The sequence below is a fragment of the Hydra vulgaris genome, chromosome 11 (assembly GCF_038396675.1).
Source record: "Hydra vulgaris chromosome 11, alternate assembly HydraT2T_AEP".
Lineage (NCBI taxonomy): Eukaryota > Metazoa > Cnidaria > Hydrozoa > Anthoathecata > Hydridae > Hydra > Hydra vulgaris.
Window position 1 is genome coordinate 25,890,105 of NC_088930.1, and position 17,218 is coordinate 25,907,322.

The 17,218-nt window shown below is 28.2% G+C and overlaps 2 protein-coding genes across 4 annotated transcripts; both read right to left on the bottom strand.

The window, feature by feature from the left end:
• Positions 1-1,869: 1,869 nt before the first annotated feature.
• Positions 1,870-15,284, bottom strand: LOC100208297 (tolloid-like protein 1). 3 transcript variants are annotated; one of them, XM_065810590.1, is made up of 8 exons: positions 15,144-15,284; positions 14,414-14,443; positions 13,834-14,232; positions 6,634-7,011; positions 4,909-5,283; positions 4,342-4,692; positions 3,763-3,937; positions 1,870-2,761 (listed from the first exon to the last, which is right to left on the bottom strand). In XM_065810590.1, the coding sequence occupies exons 3-8, from the start codon at positions 14,198-14,200 to the stop codon at positions 2,191-2,193; spliced, it is 2,217 nt and encodes a 738-aa protein (XP_065666662.1). In that variant the 5' UTR covers positions 14,201-14,232; positions 14,414-14,443; positions 15,144-15,284; the 3' UTR covers positions 1,870-2,190. The 3 variants fall into 3 exon arrangements, with proteins under 3 accessions (XP_065666662.1, XP_065666661.1, XP_065666663.1); XM_065810589.1 differs by lacking the exon at positions 15,144-15,284 and adding an exon at positions 14,537-14,617; XM_065810591.1 differs by lacking the exon at positions 14,414-14,443 and having other exon boundaries at positions 15,144-15,282.
• On the bottom strand, positions 15,035-15,608 carry LOC100205897 (succinate dehydrogenase assembly factor 3, mitochondrial). The gene is made up of 2 exons (XM_065810593.1): positions 15,373-15,608; positions 15,035-15,301 (listed from the first exon to the last, which is right to left on the bottom strand). Exons 1-2 carry the CDS (start codon positions 15,553-15,555, stop codon positions 15,155-15,157), a joined length of 330 nt encoding a protein of 109 aa, XP_065666665.1. The 5' UTR covers positions 15,556-15,608; the 3' UTR covers positions 15,035-15,154.
• Between the last annotated feature and the right edge of the window lie 1,610 nt (positions 15,609-17,218).

Below are 17,218 nucleotides of genomic sequence, written 5' to 3' on the forward strand. Positions count from 1 at the left end.
GTTCTTTTTCACTCGGAGTTTCCGGATCAAAACTTTAGACATTCATTTTGCCCACGGTCTGAAAACACATGGTGTAAATGGCAATATGATAAAATCAAAGGAACTTCTTTCTATAAAAACAAAATATCACTACCAAAGTGGATTCATGATATAATTAAGCCTATTTTCTTTGATTTATCTGCTGATACCTTGTTATTAAAATGTCTCCATGGGGAAACTCAAAATGCTAATGAATGTTTTAATTCATTAGTGTGACAAAAGTGTCCAAAATCAGTTTTTGTTACCAGAGAGGTTTTTGAAATGGCAGTATACTCTGCAGTCTTACATTTTAATGATGGAGGAAATGGTATTGAGAAGTTTTATCATCATTTGGATGTGATGGTTTTGTAACAGCCGCTAAAACTCAGAAACAAGATATTCTTCGAATAACACGTATGGAACACAAATCTCGTCAACCTGTTAAAGAGCGTAGGAAAACTTTAAGAACAATAAAAAAAGGGTATCTTGATATTGAAACCAAAAGGAACAACTGGGATATGAAGCTGGGGGTTTTTGATGCGTTTGTTCAACTTGTAATTGTCTAAAACTATAAAAATAATTTTAAAACTTACTTACTTGATTTTTAGGTTTTACAATTTTTCAGAAGTTCAAAACATTGTAATTTTAGTTAAACACCTGCTTTTGACTTGAAATTTTCACAGTTTGTTCATTATAGTTAAGAGATTCATTTATGCCATGGATTTATAATACTGATAATGGGAAATATTATTGTTATGCAATGTAACACCCAATAATGTTGATATTTAGTGCAATCTTTAAAAAAAATAATATCATCACACAGGAGCATGTTTTAAAAACCATGGCACATATGAGAGATAAGGTAGTTTAGAACCAGTATGTAAATTTTTGGCACTATCTGATGTAAACATTTTTAGTTGTCCTGTGATGAAATTTTCATTTTTTTCCACTAAAGTGTACAAAAAAGTATGGATAATCGGGGCAAATTACTTTCAACTTTTTTTTCTTTAATTCTTTATTTATTTTATTATATTAAAAAAAATTATCTTGGTAGAGCTTATTTTTATCAAAAAAAAAATTTTTATAGGGTGAACCACCTTAAAAAGTTTTGAGAAAGTATATATTATTCATTTATAAAAGTTTTCATGTAAAGCATAGAAGTAAATTAGAAAAAATTGTTTCTTGATTAATTTATCTGAAGTTTACATTTTTAATAAAATATTTGTAACTTTTATTTTCTTCCTAACTTTATACAAAGACTTTTATAAATCATTCATAAAAGACGTTTTTCCTGTGTACACTTCTTATTGTTTTTTTCTAATGCTTTAAAAAAAAATTATGCGTTCTAGAGTTAAAACTTTTCAACTTCATTAGAATTCATCACAAATAACTTTGAAATGTATTATAACTATATTCGTTTTTGGTAATTGCAAAAAAAAAACGACCGAAATATAACTCATAAACAATAAAAATTTGATCAACTTCGTATATATCGTACGCCTTACTGTTCAAACTTTTTGCGGTTAATTTACGTTTTTAATATTCACTGACTACTCAGCATTGCTAAAGTAACTTCAGTATTTTTTTATTAGACAGTTTTTAACAATTGAGTTTTGACTGCTTAAATTAGTCAAACATCCCACGCGGTGCATTTATTGGTGCTAATGTTTAAATTTTTTCTCTTATTTCTTTGTCTAAACTCTAATGGTGTTACCCTAAATAATGCCACTTTACATTTACAGCATAATTACAAAAATGTGTCGATGTTGCCATGATTTTAGAAACCTTAGTTGAGTGGAAAAAGTTTGGGGTGAGATTCAAACCTATTTTATAAATTAAAAAAAAAATAAATACAAAAGAGAAATCCATTCGAGATAATAACTCGTATAATAATAACAAAAATGACAAAAATAAGTAGGTAATAAAATATATTTAAAAAGTATACAACTAAAAAAATAATAACTCAATTTTCCTTTTTTTATGAAACATTAAAAACAAAAAAAAAATGTTCATATAAAACAGACGGTTTGTCGCGCAAACAATAAAAAGTAACAGTGAAAACAAAGTTAGTAGAAACAATTACCTAGATCCTAGCAACAAATAACCAGACTAAAATTTACAACTTTTAGATTTCAATTAACAATAACCTAAAAGTACAGTTTAATTCATTATTTAGTTTGATTCTATTGTGTCATCAATCCACTGTCTGAATTTCCGCACGTCTGTATAAACACCATACTTTCCAGGAAACGCGCAACCATTACCCCAGCTTGCTAATCCAATAGCAAAAGAATGATTTTGATCAATGCATATTAAAGGACTACCACCATCTCCTTGGCAACTATCTACACCATCATCACCAGCGCAAAACATCCTGTCCGTTACTCTCTTATTGTAGGCCTTTAGACTGTTGCATTCATTTTGTGAGACAATTTTTGGTTCAACATGGGCTAACAAGCCTTCCGGTTGTCTCAAAAATTTTCTCGCACCCCAGCCTGCAACGGAACACTTTTTACCAATGGGCAACTCAGTATTTTCTGATGGCAAACAAACATTGCTTACTCTGTCATTGAAGTATAAACGTTCTTCTAATTGTAATAGAGCAATATCGTTATCGTGCGTAATAGATCCATAGTTTGGATGAATAAAAATGTTTTTTATTGCGCGATCCTGTTCAAAACCATCATCTTTCATTAAATCATAATCACCTGCTCTAATTCGCCAAAACAAACGCAACGGTAACCTTTAAAAAAAAAAAATCAAACAGTAATAATATTTCTAAGAACCTAAAAAGTGTAAAGTTTCTTTTTTTTTTTAAATATTTTTTTTCGTTATATTATTACAAATTAATATATAAATTATTACATTAGGGGTCTTCCCTAAAGTATGCACGCAGATATGGAGGAAGGGGTTACTTAAAAGCGTACAAATGCGTACAAGGGTGTGTGCATGTTAAAGACAGTGAGAACCTACGAGTATCTTTCGTTTCAATATCTCCTAAAACTAGATTTTTTTTTTTTAACATGAGCATTGAATTTTACGAGTTTAAAAAATCCACATTATGCTATGTAACAGAAAAACGAAATTTGGGTAATAAAAAAAAAAAAAAAAATTGAGTAAAACTCTTTCTAGTGGAAAGAGTTTAACTCAAAGTTTTTGTCCAATTTAACCCAAAGTTTTTGTCCAAAGTAACCACATTTCACGGCACAGAAAATTGTGATTCGGTATTGAAACATTTTAAAAATATCTCATATGGTTTTGATTTATATATTGTTGTTTGGCTCACTACTGCAATTATATGAAAGCAATCATTTTTAATGTTGTTTTTTTAGGAAAAATTTTTAACATTTAAAACAGGAAGTATTTTCGTAAACCGGAAAAAATTCCTACCACCCACCAAAAAAATATCTACCGCCCGCTGGTGGATGGTAGGGATCAGGCTGACTACCACTGCTCTAAAGAATAACATTGACAACTGCACATCCAAAACAAAATCAACTATCTACCAATAATATTACAAACTAATTGAGTTTTTTATCAGTTTATGTCAACAATATCATTGGTAAACACATAAAAATATTTCATATCAAAATTATTTTGTCACATCAAAAGAAAAAATATATTTTCAAAAATTTGTCAATGCTACACCACTTTACCCTACATATCAACTCTAACTTTATTTATTTTATATTTTATATCGCGGAACATTTTATATTAACCATAATTTAAAAAATAATAAAAAACCTTTGAAAACAGTGAGCAGCTGTTAATAACCATTCAGGTGACAAAATTGCTCCAGCACAGTGGATATGCCCATACATGCCTATAACAGCTGCTACCCAAGGAAATTTAAAAGGACTACTCATTCCATCAAATATTGGCAACTTAACAGATTCCAAAGACATTGAAGCACAATTGTCTAAAAATAGAAAATGACTAATTGAGTCCATTTATGTTTTAAAAAGAAAAATACTTTTTGGTCAGGTAGGGTGGATACTTAATTTCTCAAGCATATTTCCAGGAAATCATCAGATTTTTTTTTAATTTTTCCAAGAGTTTACAGAAACTTTTAAAACGTACCCATTATACTGAGGTGGAGAGATACTGAATATAAAATATTGAATACTGCATTCGCAATTATGAGTTTCTAGTATATTTAAGAAATTGCAGCATGACATTTTTATCAATTTTGCAAGTTAGCTTTTCTTTAACAGAATTATTTTGCATTTTCAAGGAGAATGCTTAAAAGTTTGCATAAGTATTGATCACTCTGAAATAAAATTGTTATACTTTAATTTTTATTTTTCAAAATTAATAAGTTACCATATCTCTGTAAATGTACACTGTTGGTTATATCTACTGCTTGCCAGAATAATTTTAAAAATGATAATCTTGATGTGTTCAAAGCCATATGCTGAATAAATGCAGTATTTGAACTAGTTAATATAGGTTTAGACTTTAACTGTCCACATGTTCGAAACAAAAGTGGTGCATTTACATAATCTCTAACCTCTATCCATTCACGGTGACAATCTGGATCATCAGCCATATCAATGTTAATAATAAAGATTTCAACAAGCTTTTTAACCGGAACAATTATATTCCATGAACAATTTTTAGGTTTGATAACATTTATATATCCTGTTGGCTTTACAAGCTCACCACATACTGTATCTAATACAAATATATAGTTGAGATAAATATTGTATAAGTTGATTAAAAAAAAAAAATTTTACATTAAAAAAACAACAACAAATTAAACTATTATTATATAACTATTAAATACTTATTATATAACTATTAAAAGCTAAAATAACTAAAATATAAAAGTAAAGCTATATGTGTGTATATATATATATATACACATACACACAGAGTTAATTGTATTACCTTGGTCAGATGGATTTACGAAAATATGTCTAGGAAATATAGTAACCCATCTAGCACGAAAACCACGACTGGCTTTAACCCCATCTGATAAAAACACAACAGTCATAGAGTTTGTTTTTGAAAGAACAGATTTAGGTAAATATGTACCACAAAATAAACCAAGTTTTTGTCCTAAATGCCCATCATGCAACTGCACATACGCTTTATTACATCCAGTGTGCTCAACATCAACATGAAAGTCCTCAAAAATGAGCTCAACTTGTCCACTCTCAGGAACATTAATTGTCCAAGTGCACAAATCTTTGTTTTGAAAACCATTTGGATATTCTGGGGAAATTAAAACTCCAGTTTCTCCATTTAAAATTGCACCACATCCTAAAATAAAACTGTAGGTAAAGAACTGTGTCTAGAATAATGAAAGCTAATAAAGAAGCTAAAAAAAGAGAAAAAGTTCTCAAGACAAATGTGCTTTACTGCAGGTCATAAAATAATCAACTGTGAAAATAGTGTTATATTCGAAACATTGAAATTAAAAAAACTACTTAATGCACTACATCTACAAAGTGCTGTGTGGCTGCATTTTTGTGTAACTGTGTCAAAAAATCAAACATAATAAAATATACTACGTTTTTATAATATTTACAATGGATATTTAAAATTACTAGAAATAATATTGTGGATTACTACACTGCACATTAGGTTAATTTGATAACCATTAACATTGATAATTATCAAATAATCTAATTATTGATTAAAGGTCAAAAATTACTAATAATTACTATTATATAAATTTACTATTATTTACACTAAAATTTTTTGAAAGATTTAAAACAAAATTTCACTTCTTTTGAGTACCAGGTTGACATATTTTTAAAGAATTTTTTTTGGATAATATTAAGGACCTGTTAAATATATAAGAGTCAGCTGAAACCCTTTAAAATATTTTTATTCAAAAAAATTTTAAATTCAGTGTTATTTTATAATATAGAACAAACCTAGGGTGTAATAGGAGAAATAAAAAAGTTTTTTTTTTGCTCCACCCTAATACACATAATATATTTTTGTTCATACAGAAAAAACTTTTACACCAATACGCCTAATTTCATTATAAAAAATGGTTCATTAAATCAAGAAATCAAAGAAACTTTTATGGACATATAATTTGATGATCTGGACTTAAACTTTATGGACTGAAACTGTAGATTGATGACCTATGCTACTTTTAACTGAACTAATTTAATGTTTGAAAAAAGTTAATACACAACATAATAGTGCATTAAATAACTATTTATCAAACATGCCTCTTTAACATACCCTAACAGTTGACTGACATTATTAGCCAATTTATCAGAATAGTTGACTGACAACCATCAGTCAATTCATTAGATAAATGACAAATTGTTGATTACCTCAGCAAATGACTAATTGTTGATTACCATCTCACAATAAGTCAAGATGTAAAAATTTTAATGTTTCAAATACATGTAAATATTTAATGTTATGTTTCAAAAAAATTCTCATGCTTTACAAATCACACTAAAGCGTTTTGTGCTTTACAACAAATTATACACAAAAAAAAAAAGTTTCAAAAAAAGTCAACCTCATAAGTTTTACAAATTGTTTGTGTTTTAGAAACCACACTAAAACATTTTGTACTTCACAAACTGCTTTGTGTTTCATAACAAAGCATTCAAAAATATTTTGTGTTTCAAAATTTAAACTTACTTTGAAGAGTAGATATAGGTGTAACTGGAGGAGTAATCATTTTCCAAGCAGCTTTAAATCCTTTATTTTGTGTAGAAGTATCTGAAACAAACTCAATGTAAAGAGCTGAGCCATTAGTACTTATTTCTTGAGGAATTCCACTGCCACAATACTGGCCAATTACCTTAGCATTTCTGGTTCGACCATCTTTAACTACAACATAATCATATCTGCATTCAATATGCTTTTCTAGATCAAAACTTTTAAAGTTTAATACTATTTTGCTTGATTGATTTGATTCCAAAATCCAAACACAATGTGATGAAGCTGGGTAATTGTTAGGAAAATTTGGAGATGTAATACTACCTTCATTTGAATTTTGTATACCACCACATTTATCTAAGTAAAAATGAACGAATTAAAAACTTTTAATTTTAAACACATAAAGATACTTTCGGAGATATTTCTGTACACTTAAAACTTTAAAATGCAGACTCCTAAAAGTATTTTTCTAGAAGAGCTGTATCTATTTTTATATACATACATTTTACATAAATACAGCAAGTTTGTTATGATTAAAACAAGAGTTTTGTCAGAAAAACTATTTATTAAAAGTTCCTATCAAAGGTATATTTGTAGAAAAGATCTCTAATTTTATACTTAATATATTAACACTTATTTAATCAAAAGTTTGAACTCATAAAAACATTTTAAAATTTTTTTAGATCATTTACATAAATGAAAATTTTAACCTTCTATTTATTTAAATGTATGCATTATTACTCATATGAATAAAAATATCTTTAAAATGTTCTAATGTTTTAAACTTAAGTTTTTATTATTTTTATTAAGAATATAGAGGAGAGTGGGGCGAGTAGATAAACTTTTGGTTTTTGTCTTGTAACTATTACTTTCTCTCTCTCTCTCTATATATATATACATATACATATATATATATACATATATATATATGTATATATATAGATTTATAGTTTGTTGGCTTTGGGAAGAGCGGAAGGAAAAAAGTGATTCTTACGCCAACATATACGTCACTTTTAATTACTTTTAACTTTCGTCCAACATTTCCGTGTTGGACGAAAGTAAAAACCATTAATTTAATTACAAATTAATCGTTTTTTAAAAAAACCACAAAAACGCAAATTTAATTGACCAGAATGTTTTAAAAACATTGTGAATGTTTTTAACAATATAAACAATGTTTTTATTTTATTTTTTTTAATAAAATGTTTTTATTTTTATTTTTTTTAATAAAATGTTTTTATTTTTATTTTTTTTACTGAAAATCATGCGCGGAGTGTTGCTACATCGACTATCTTATAGCCTGACTCGCAAGGGAGTGCTGCTACATCGACTGACAAATAGCCTGACTCGCAAGGGAGTGCTGCTACATCGACTGACAAATAGCCTGACTCGCAAGGGAGTGCTGCTACATCGACTGACCAATAGCCTGACCCGCAAGGGAGTGCTGCTACATCGACTGAGGGTTTGGTTAGGGCAGGCAGTCTATCATTATTAAAAAAAAAAAATTCCGGTCTTGCATTTTAATTTTTACTTTTTGTCAACAAAATATGGAAAAAACTTTCGGACAACATCTAAGGGTTCTATATATACATATATATATATATATATATACATATATACATATACATATATATATATATATATATATATATATATATACTATTTGCCTGCTGTAGTTTAGAACCTACAGTTAGAACCACTAGCCGAAACTAGCTTAACTGAGCGAAAGCTGTCCATTCCCGCCAAGGTTTACAATATAACACAAAATGCAATTTTTTGAATAGTGATGAGCACTTCAGATTAATTTAGAAGACAAGACCATTTTGTGCATGTAACTATATTTATGTTTGTGTTCTGTGTGAGCCTCAAGCCTTGTGTTAACTCAGCTGTAAGCTATTATATTTGTATGGTAGTGTTTTACTGAACCTCTGGCGCAATATTCATTCACCTGCAAGTTACTATATATGGGTATGTTTGTGCTCTGTGTGAACCTCTAGCGTGGTGCTAGCTTACCTATAAGTTACTATATGTATGTTTGGATTCTGTTTAAACCTTTGGTGTGGTGTTAGCCTAGTGACTGACTAGTGACTACAACCATTAAACAGACCATTTACCCAAATTTCTAGTTTCCCTGTAGATAAAAGATTTTATTTAAAGAACATTTAAATTCTCCTGAGCAATGTGTTAGAGTACTGGTTACAAAACTTTTTTAACTTACTTCAGATCAGGTTACGCTCAGGATTATTGCAATCACGCTGCTACTATTAACATGTAATTCAGAACAACCTGCCCCATTTCTCGCTGTCTTTTAAGATTTGCTTTCCCAGACAAAAGCTAGGATAAGTTGACTCAGAAGTTAAGTAAAAGCTAGAGATAATGTTTCAATAAAAACACTCATTATGGGCAGATGTTAACTGTCTTGTAGAAGGCCTCATAGGCAAACATTTTAGGGGTAAATAGAAATATTCTGTTTATCAGCTTCACACCGTTTTTTATCTTATTAGGCAAGCATAGTTGAAAACTTGTGTTGCAGTGATGGATTTGTGCTAGTGCCTCTTTGCTGGAGGCTATGCAACTTATCCTATTATCTCTAGATGAGGTTACAGCTCTAAAACTCAGTCAAATGGTTCTGAGACCAGGTGGTAGTTTATCTAAACTCTAAGGTAGCTTTTAGAGAAGCTGATTTCATTAACAGCTGTAAAATAGCAGAGTATTAACAGTGCCGTGTGCATGAATAACAACAACCATGCACAATGGCAACATCTATGTTGCCATTGTGCATGGTTATTGTTTTGTAAGTGCTTTTTGTATCAATTGTTGAGGCTGTATAAGGAACCTTTTGTTACATGATTAATTAGCTGGACTGAGGTAGCTGCATAGCTAATTGATTGAATCTTTAATAGGGTGCATCGAAAGCATAATATAGCTAATCTCAGTTCTAAATATATTCTATATAATAAAATAACACTGAATAAAAACATTTTTTGAAAAGAAAATTTTTTCAGAGGTGCTTTAAGTGCCTTAAACATTTACAAGGTCCCTATATATTTTAAAAAAGAGTTTTTTTTTAATAAGAAAATCAATATGTTGCTAACCCTTATTTAGAGACTAACACTGGTACTCAAGTCTTTCATAAGCTAACTTACCTTTTTTTTTTTTGGGAGTGTCATGCACAATCTATGATTGAGTCAACTTTTATAATAACTTAAAACTAAGGTACCTAAAAGTATTTAACATAAAAGCCATTATTACCACCTAATTGTTTTAATCTATCTTGGATGAATATTTGAATATTATCATTTGATTCACAAAGACATGAAAGTCACATGTTTGGCCTAGGCATATATTTGCATATAAATTTATCTAATTGCCATGAAATCAAGTTTAAATCCTCCAACTATTTATTTATGTGGTTCTGTTAATTTAATTCTCTCTTTAGCATTTTCCTCCTTCTAAAGTTTGCATTTTTTTTGATGTTACTTGATATTATCTGGTAAATTGACTGAGATTTTTATCTTTTTTCCCATATTGTTGTTTTTGGTGACTTTAATTTTGATGCTTATCGCACTGAATTAGCTCTAGTACCGCTGACCATACTGGCACTAAAACTCATAGCTTTTGTATTTCTCAACCTTATACTCAGATAGTTAACTTTATGACTTGCAACACTCTTACTGATTCCTCTAATTTATGTTTTCTCAGTTTATCATTCATTACTAACTACTGAGAGTGAAACAAATAAAGGAAATTGTGATAATATCGCGGTTAATGCAGAAATGGCAAAAAATTTATGGTGATACATGGTAACAGTAAGGGACACAGTAATACTGTGGTAGCGGTAACAGATGTTAAATGTGATAATAAAAAAAAGAAATCTAGAGAAAAGAAACTATGTATCTACTATTATACAGTTATTTCTGCATGACTTGAAACCATTTTTAAGTTAGCATCGCCTAAGTTTGCCTCTCTTTATTGGGCTCACTCCTTACTCCCAATTCCATTCTCTACCTCTACAAATTTATTCCTGTATATAATACTGTTGCCATATTTGAGATGGTTCTTCTAATTATGCCTTTCTGCTCTAGACAAGATCCGAAAACGTATAATAAATGTAGTTAGACCTGCTCCAACTGCCAAGCTTGAGCCTCTGTCACATTGTTGTAAGGGTGCAACTCTTTCTACTTTCTACAAATACTATCATGGTTGCTGCTCGAAGAAGCTGTTATCTTTTACCTCATCAACTAAAACTAAATCTTGCATGATATCGTTCAGCAAAGTCACATCTTTTTACTGTGGCTGTCTTTATGTTCTAAAAACTTTTATACATCTAGTCTTTTTTCTGCACATAAATGCCTTGAACTCTCGAGTCTTTATGTTTTCCCATGCATACAATTTATTATTTTTTAAGTCTTCTTTCAACTGTTTAATTGTTCTTTAATGATTATTCTTAGTTTTCTGGTAACTCCTAACTTACTTACTTTCTTACTTACAGGTTACTTGTTGGGAGTAAATTTGTTAAAATAATAATAATAACAATAATTTGGTTTGAATGGAACAAATACAGAGACTTCTAAGGGCTGCATTAATGTTACTCTTTGCAAGATTGAGGGCTATAGATAAGTAGCTCTCGCTTTTACCAAATATAATTAGAGATGGATATTTTTTTATTAGAATGTTTTTGATATATAATGTTGAACTACTTCCATAACTAACTCCGTATTAAGTTGGGTTTGTATACTTAAGGTAATCCAGTTGGGTTTGTATACTTAAGGTAGTTCATTATTAATGCTGCTTAATAATGCAACAAACTTTTTTCTTTGGAATTTCATTGCAGGTTGAATAATAATAATACCTAAAGCTTATGAAAAAATAGATTTTGTCACGAAAGCTCTATGTTCTTCACTTGTTACAGAGTTAACTAGCTTGATGCCTTTTTGGTAACAATTTTATTACATTTTTGTAGAGTGGTGGTAGCTATTTCATTAACATACCAAATGCAAAATCCATTACCAAGTTTTCTTAAATACAGGGTTTGAAAAAACTTTTGCGCATTGCAAATATTGAAAGATGTTATTCTTGATAAAGAGTCTCATTTTAGCATTTGAATATTTAAAAAACTTTTAAGTTTTTTGTTGGTAGCTTTTCTTTTATTTATTATGACCATCTTAAAAATAATTAACCTTAAATCTTATGATTATAGATTTAAAATAAAATTGTCTATAATTTGAAAGCAGGTAACAATAAGCTGCTTAAAAAGTTTTTCTTGCTCTTCTTGTAGAAAAATCATAATAATGCTATTTCTTTTTTCTACTTTTTTTTCTCAACATATTTGTATAAAAAATTAAGAATATTAAGAATTATTATTTCTGCAATTAAATCCTTTAATTTACTAAGTAGGAAAAACACTCATCAGTGCAATAATTATCACAATAGCATTACTTACTCTCGAATCCTCAATACAAAGATTTATTTATATTTGGAAAAAGATTCCCTTGTTTATTAATTTTTACTTGTTATTAAAAACAATTTATAGGTCAAAACTAAAAAATATATACAGTGAAAATCGGCCTTTTTTTATTTTTAAAAAATTAGAAAATAATTATTTCAGTCGCCAATAAAAACAAAAACTTTCAGTGTAAACAGACTTTAAAAATTGTCAATCTATTAAATCTCAATTTGTCGAAAATGAGGTTTATTTCTTACCAAAGTATAAAACTTATATCACCATATTAAATCCTATTGAAATTACTATAAAACAGCTGTTGGATCTGTGAAATCTCACTAAAATTAAATAGCTTTATGCGTATTTTGTATAAAATATTAGTTTGAATTTATAAATTAAAACTTTTTATAAAAAAATACTTATATTGTAACATAAAAAAATTCCACTCCCTCTTCCTTGTTTATTAGATCTAGACTAAAATCCCCCTCCCCCTATTTGTATTAAGGACTCGAGAGTACCAAGAAAGAATGCTTTGACTAAGATTCACTTCTTCTACAGCATTTCTTAATACAAATAATTTTCAGTTAAAACCAAATCAATTGCTACCTTTATAGTATCACATTTATTAGTTTTTCTTATAGTATTTGTCTATAGCTCTCCATAATTATCTAAAAATATTGTTAAAACAATATGATTAACAAACAAATTTTAGAAAATAAGAGGTTAGTCAAATTTTTATATGACAAACATAAAAATTGAGTAAAACCATGCGTAAAAAATTGAATTCAAACTTGATCTCTGAGATTTAGTTTAATTTATATTTTAATATAAATTTATAAAAATCAGGATAAAAACATAATTATATGTATTGCCCTTTAACACAAATATATTTACTTTAACATAAGAGCACATAAATATCTTGATATTAGTATATTAAAATAAACTTATGTAATTAACATTTTTGAGACAAAATTAATTTTGTTAGATAAACTTGATACCAAGTTAGGTGAAGCATTAAATTATTAAAATGGACATTTCTTGTTGCTCTTAAATTGCAGTATGTTTGACAGTTTTTTAATTTGCAAAAAAGCAGTACATTAGGGTACTATGATATAGCACCCCATAAAAACTGGATCATGTTAACCCATACATTCTAATAGAAAAAGAAGGCTGATTTCTATTTTTCAAAATAAAATTTCATTCAATGTGTTTAATGAAAAGCACACAAAGAGCTTAAGTAGTTTATAAAATAATAGCATTTAGTGAATAAGACATTGAATACTAAACTGTAAAACAACTCTGAAAATTATTAAATAACTGTGAAAACAATGGAGAAAATACAAATATCAGACTTACACTAGCAAATAGTAACAGAGATAATAAGAGTTTGTCTATATAATTGCTTAGTTTCATGGTGTCCCACTCTCCCCTATTAATGTATCAAATGCATCTTTTGCAGATTTGCTACAACATTTTTATATATTAAAAACTACAGTTTTAATAAGTTACAAAATCTTGAAATAAATTGAAAGAGAAATAGAATTACACATTTTATTTATTTATTTTTGTTTATTCCAAACATAATCTGAAATCCAAAACGAATTTTTAAACTGAAATGAAAATTTTTCCAAATTTTATTTAAAAAAAAAACTATTTAGTAAATTTGGCTTTTTTATAAGCCAAGTATATTATTTAGTACAGACTGAAATAAAGATTATTAATTCCCAAAATTTCACCTTTTTCATTATTAACCTGTCTTTTAGAAATATAACTTTCTTCAAAATGATTTTTACTGACAGCAATCCATGTTGCTTCAAAACCTCTTTTAACATCATTTTTATCTGTTTGAAAACGTAAATAAATTGAGTTTGATGAGCTGACTATGACATCAGGTATTTCATTTCCACAAAAACGACCAATGAGAGAAAAATTTATAGGATTTTCATTATAAATTTCCAAAAAATCATAGCGACAACTAGAACTTTTCTCCAGCTCAAAATCAGTAAACCGAAGTTGAATTACAGTTGAATTAGGAGAAGTTAACTTCCACTCACAAAATGCATTATTCTCATACTTATTGGGATAGTTTTTACTTGAGAACATACCAAGATACCCATCTTGGTACTCATAGCAACCTGAAATAACAAAATAAGAATCACCAATATTTATATAGTTGTTGACAATTTTTTATGTAAACTTGTCTGCTTTTTATATGGATGGGAGGGCTATGTGTAAAAAGAAAAAGAGGTCTAAAGAGTAAAAAAAGATTTTATTGTCAACAAACCTTAACTTCATTACAATCAAATTATCTCATACCTTTAGAGATTGCATTGCAAATGATAGTTTCTAACAAATTAAAAATAGTTAAGCTCTGTTTTATAAAATTTTAACAAAGTCATATTATTGGGATTCTTTACATATACCAACAAGTTCACTTACTCAACAATAATGAAAATATCCAAAAGAAAAAAAACATTTTGAAGATAGTTATATAAAGAATTGATAAACTAAGATCTTCTATCTGTAATCATAACTCTATTTAAAAAATTTTCTTATTTGAAACAGTGGAAAATAATTTTTATAGACAAAAAGTAATATAAGAATTAAATCTGTATTTATATTAAAACTATGCTTAATAATAAAAAATCATAATATTAGTTCTTTGAGCTAAAATTCAAAGGATTTATAAAAGTATAATGCTTAGCAATTGAAATTAATTGCAGTATCTATAGTAACCAACAATTGCTTAGCTTTTTTAAATATTTAAAGAATTAAAAGAATTATTTAAAGACAAAAATGACAATTAAAAATATTTAAAGTAATCAAAGTAGTTATTTAATTATTACCAATATTTTGTAATGCTAACAAGTATTTATAAAATATTTTATCAAATATAAAAACTATATTTAAAATTTAGAAGCATGAAAAGAAATAAACTTTTAAAAACATTTTATTTATTATGCAAAACTTTAATAATTTATATACATACTGCAACAAGTAACACTTTATCCAAAAAAAAAAATCTTAAAAAATGCATTGCACATACTGCAATTAAAATTAAATCTTTTTAGTAGCTTCTTGCTGCAAGTGAAATAGTTGTCCGAGTTGTTCTTGTGATAGAGAGTTTACTTTTTCTGGATCAAGTGGTACACCCAAACTAGAAGGTGGTAGGCTAATCTGATTTTGCAATGTATCACAATAGGACTAAAAAAAAAATAACTTTTAAAACGAACAATTTGTGCAATTCTAAATAAATTTTTCACATGAAAACTTACTTTCCATTCAGTCATGAATTCATATGCTTGAAGCTGATTTGCACCTTTATGCCGCCGAAATTCTTCCTTGACGTATTGATCTCCTAACTTTTTTAAGTCATTTGGAAGATAACGATGTAACTTTAATATTCGACGGTATAATCTTTGCACTAAAAACAGTCTTGCTATAGTCTTTTCCTGCATTAAACTATTAATTCTGTACTACTAGAAAAAAATAAAAATAGCATATTTACTACTGTGTATTTAGACTTAAATACAATAAATACTCAATGAATGTATATGTATTATTACTGTGCACAATTATATTATTACTGTGCACACAATAGTATATACTTTTATTAGTAGATAAATTAACACTATTGAAAGTGTTAAATTACCTTATGCGGTAGTGATGCAGTGGTAAAGCGCTCGCGTCATAGAGAAAGTCAGAGTTCAATCCCCACCACCTCTGGTAGTACCGCGCTCAACTTGTTTCTCCACGCAACCTTGTTTGTTAAAGTTTATGTTTCTGAGTTATAGAGTTAAGAGGGTCATAACTACAATTTAATTAGGCTCCTCCACTGTAGTGGCTTTCATGGCCTTGAGGAGGTGAATTGAAATTAAAAAAAAAACAAAGTAAAACAGAGTAACAATATTAAATAAAAAAAACAAACCCAAATCTAGTTTTATCAAACCTGGCTTCAGTCAAATGCCAGTCCTTACATTACTGTTATATATTTTTTATATTTTTTTACTTGAAAAAATCGAAACTTGCAAATGAATATTAAATTTTATCATCAAGAATGCTTAGAAAACAACCACTGTATTTATTATATCAATAAAGCTTTATAGCATACATATTTCTGTCTTAAACTTTAAAACATAAATTTTAAAACATAAATTTTAAAACTAAAAATTTTTACAAAAAACTTTTTATTTTATAGTTACTAACACTAGTGAATTAAAAAATGACCTATATTAGTAAAAATAACAAGAATTACTTAGTTCAAACCCCAACATAAACATGGTAATACTGAGCTCAACTTCAATCTCTGAACAGCAGCTTTGATAGTTAAGATTCATATTTTGGAGCAACTTAGTTTAAATATGCTTAAGGTAACAATTGAAAAATAACTAGTATCCTCCATAACTTCAGTGGCCTCCTTAAGCCCCTCCTCCATAATTGCAGTGACCTCCTTATCCATAACCACCCACTATTACCATTAAAAAATAAAATTTGGAAAAAATGGGATTAAAAGTAGTAGTGAGGATAATTGGGCCAAGAGAATTCTCTTTTCATAAAAATTGGTATATTACAAAAACCAAAAAGGATACCACAAAAAAGTTAGCATAACAAGAAGGTATTTTTATTTAGTCGAAAAAAACATTATGAATGCACAGCAATAATGTGAATAGAAAAAAAGTTATTATTTTAGTGAGAAATATCAAACTGGTAATATATCTCACTAAACTTGTTTACTGGTGGAGAAAACTGGGCCTTGAGTAATAAAAGTATTATCGACCACTTAAAAATTGGTCAATAATACATTTTAGTTGCATCTATAGGTTTTGCAATTAAACTCAATAAAAAAAATAGATATAAATATATATTTTGTAAGTAGTGCAACATAAACATATGCTTCTCCAATCATACCCACAGGGAGCAGTTGGATAAAAAGTGATCTAGATTAATAGCTTTAAGTAATATAGTTATTAAACAAGTTTCAAAACATCTGTAGAACAAGTAAATATATACAACAAATAAAAAAAATAAACTTATCAAAAAGTAGTATTCAAATCGCAGTACTTAGAACAAGAAGAATAGGTTAAAAAATATGGCTTTAGCAGCTTAAAAACAGAAATTGAT

Excerpts from the sequence above, each read along its gene's own strand:
- LOC100208297 (XM_065810589.1), bottom strand. The coding sequence starts at position 14,573 with ATGTTTTTTTTCTTTTGGATATTTTCATTATTGTTGA. Across the intron at positions 14,444-14,536 it reads GATATTTTCATTATTGTTGA|AAACTATCATTTGCAATGCA; the intron begins GTAAGTGAACTT and ends TTAATTTGTTAG. Across the intron at positions 7,012-13,833 it reads ACAGGTTAATAATGAAAAAG|ATAAATGTGGTGGTATACAA; the intron begins GTGAAATTTTGG and ends ATTTTTACTTAG.
- LOC100205897 (XM_065810593.1), bottom strand. The coding sequence starts at position 15,555 with ATGCAGGAAAAGACTATAGCAAGACTGTTTTTAGTGCAAAGATTATAC. Across the intron at positions 15,302-15,372 it reads AATTCATGACTGAATGGAAA|TCCTATTGTGATACATTGCA; the intron begins GTAAGTTTTCAT and ends TTTTTTTTTTAG.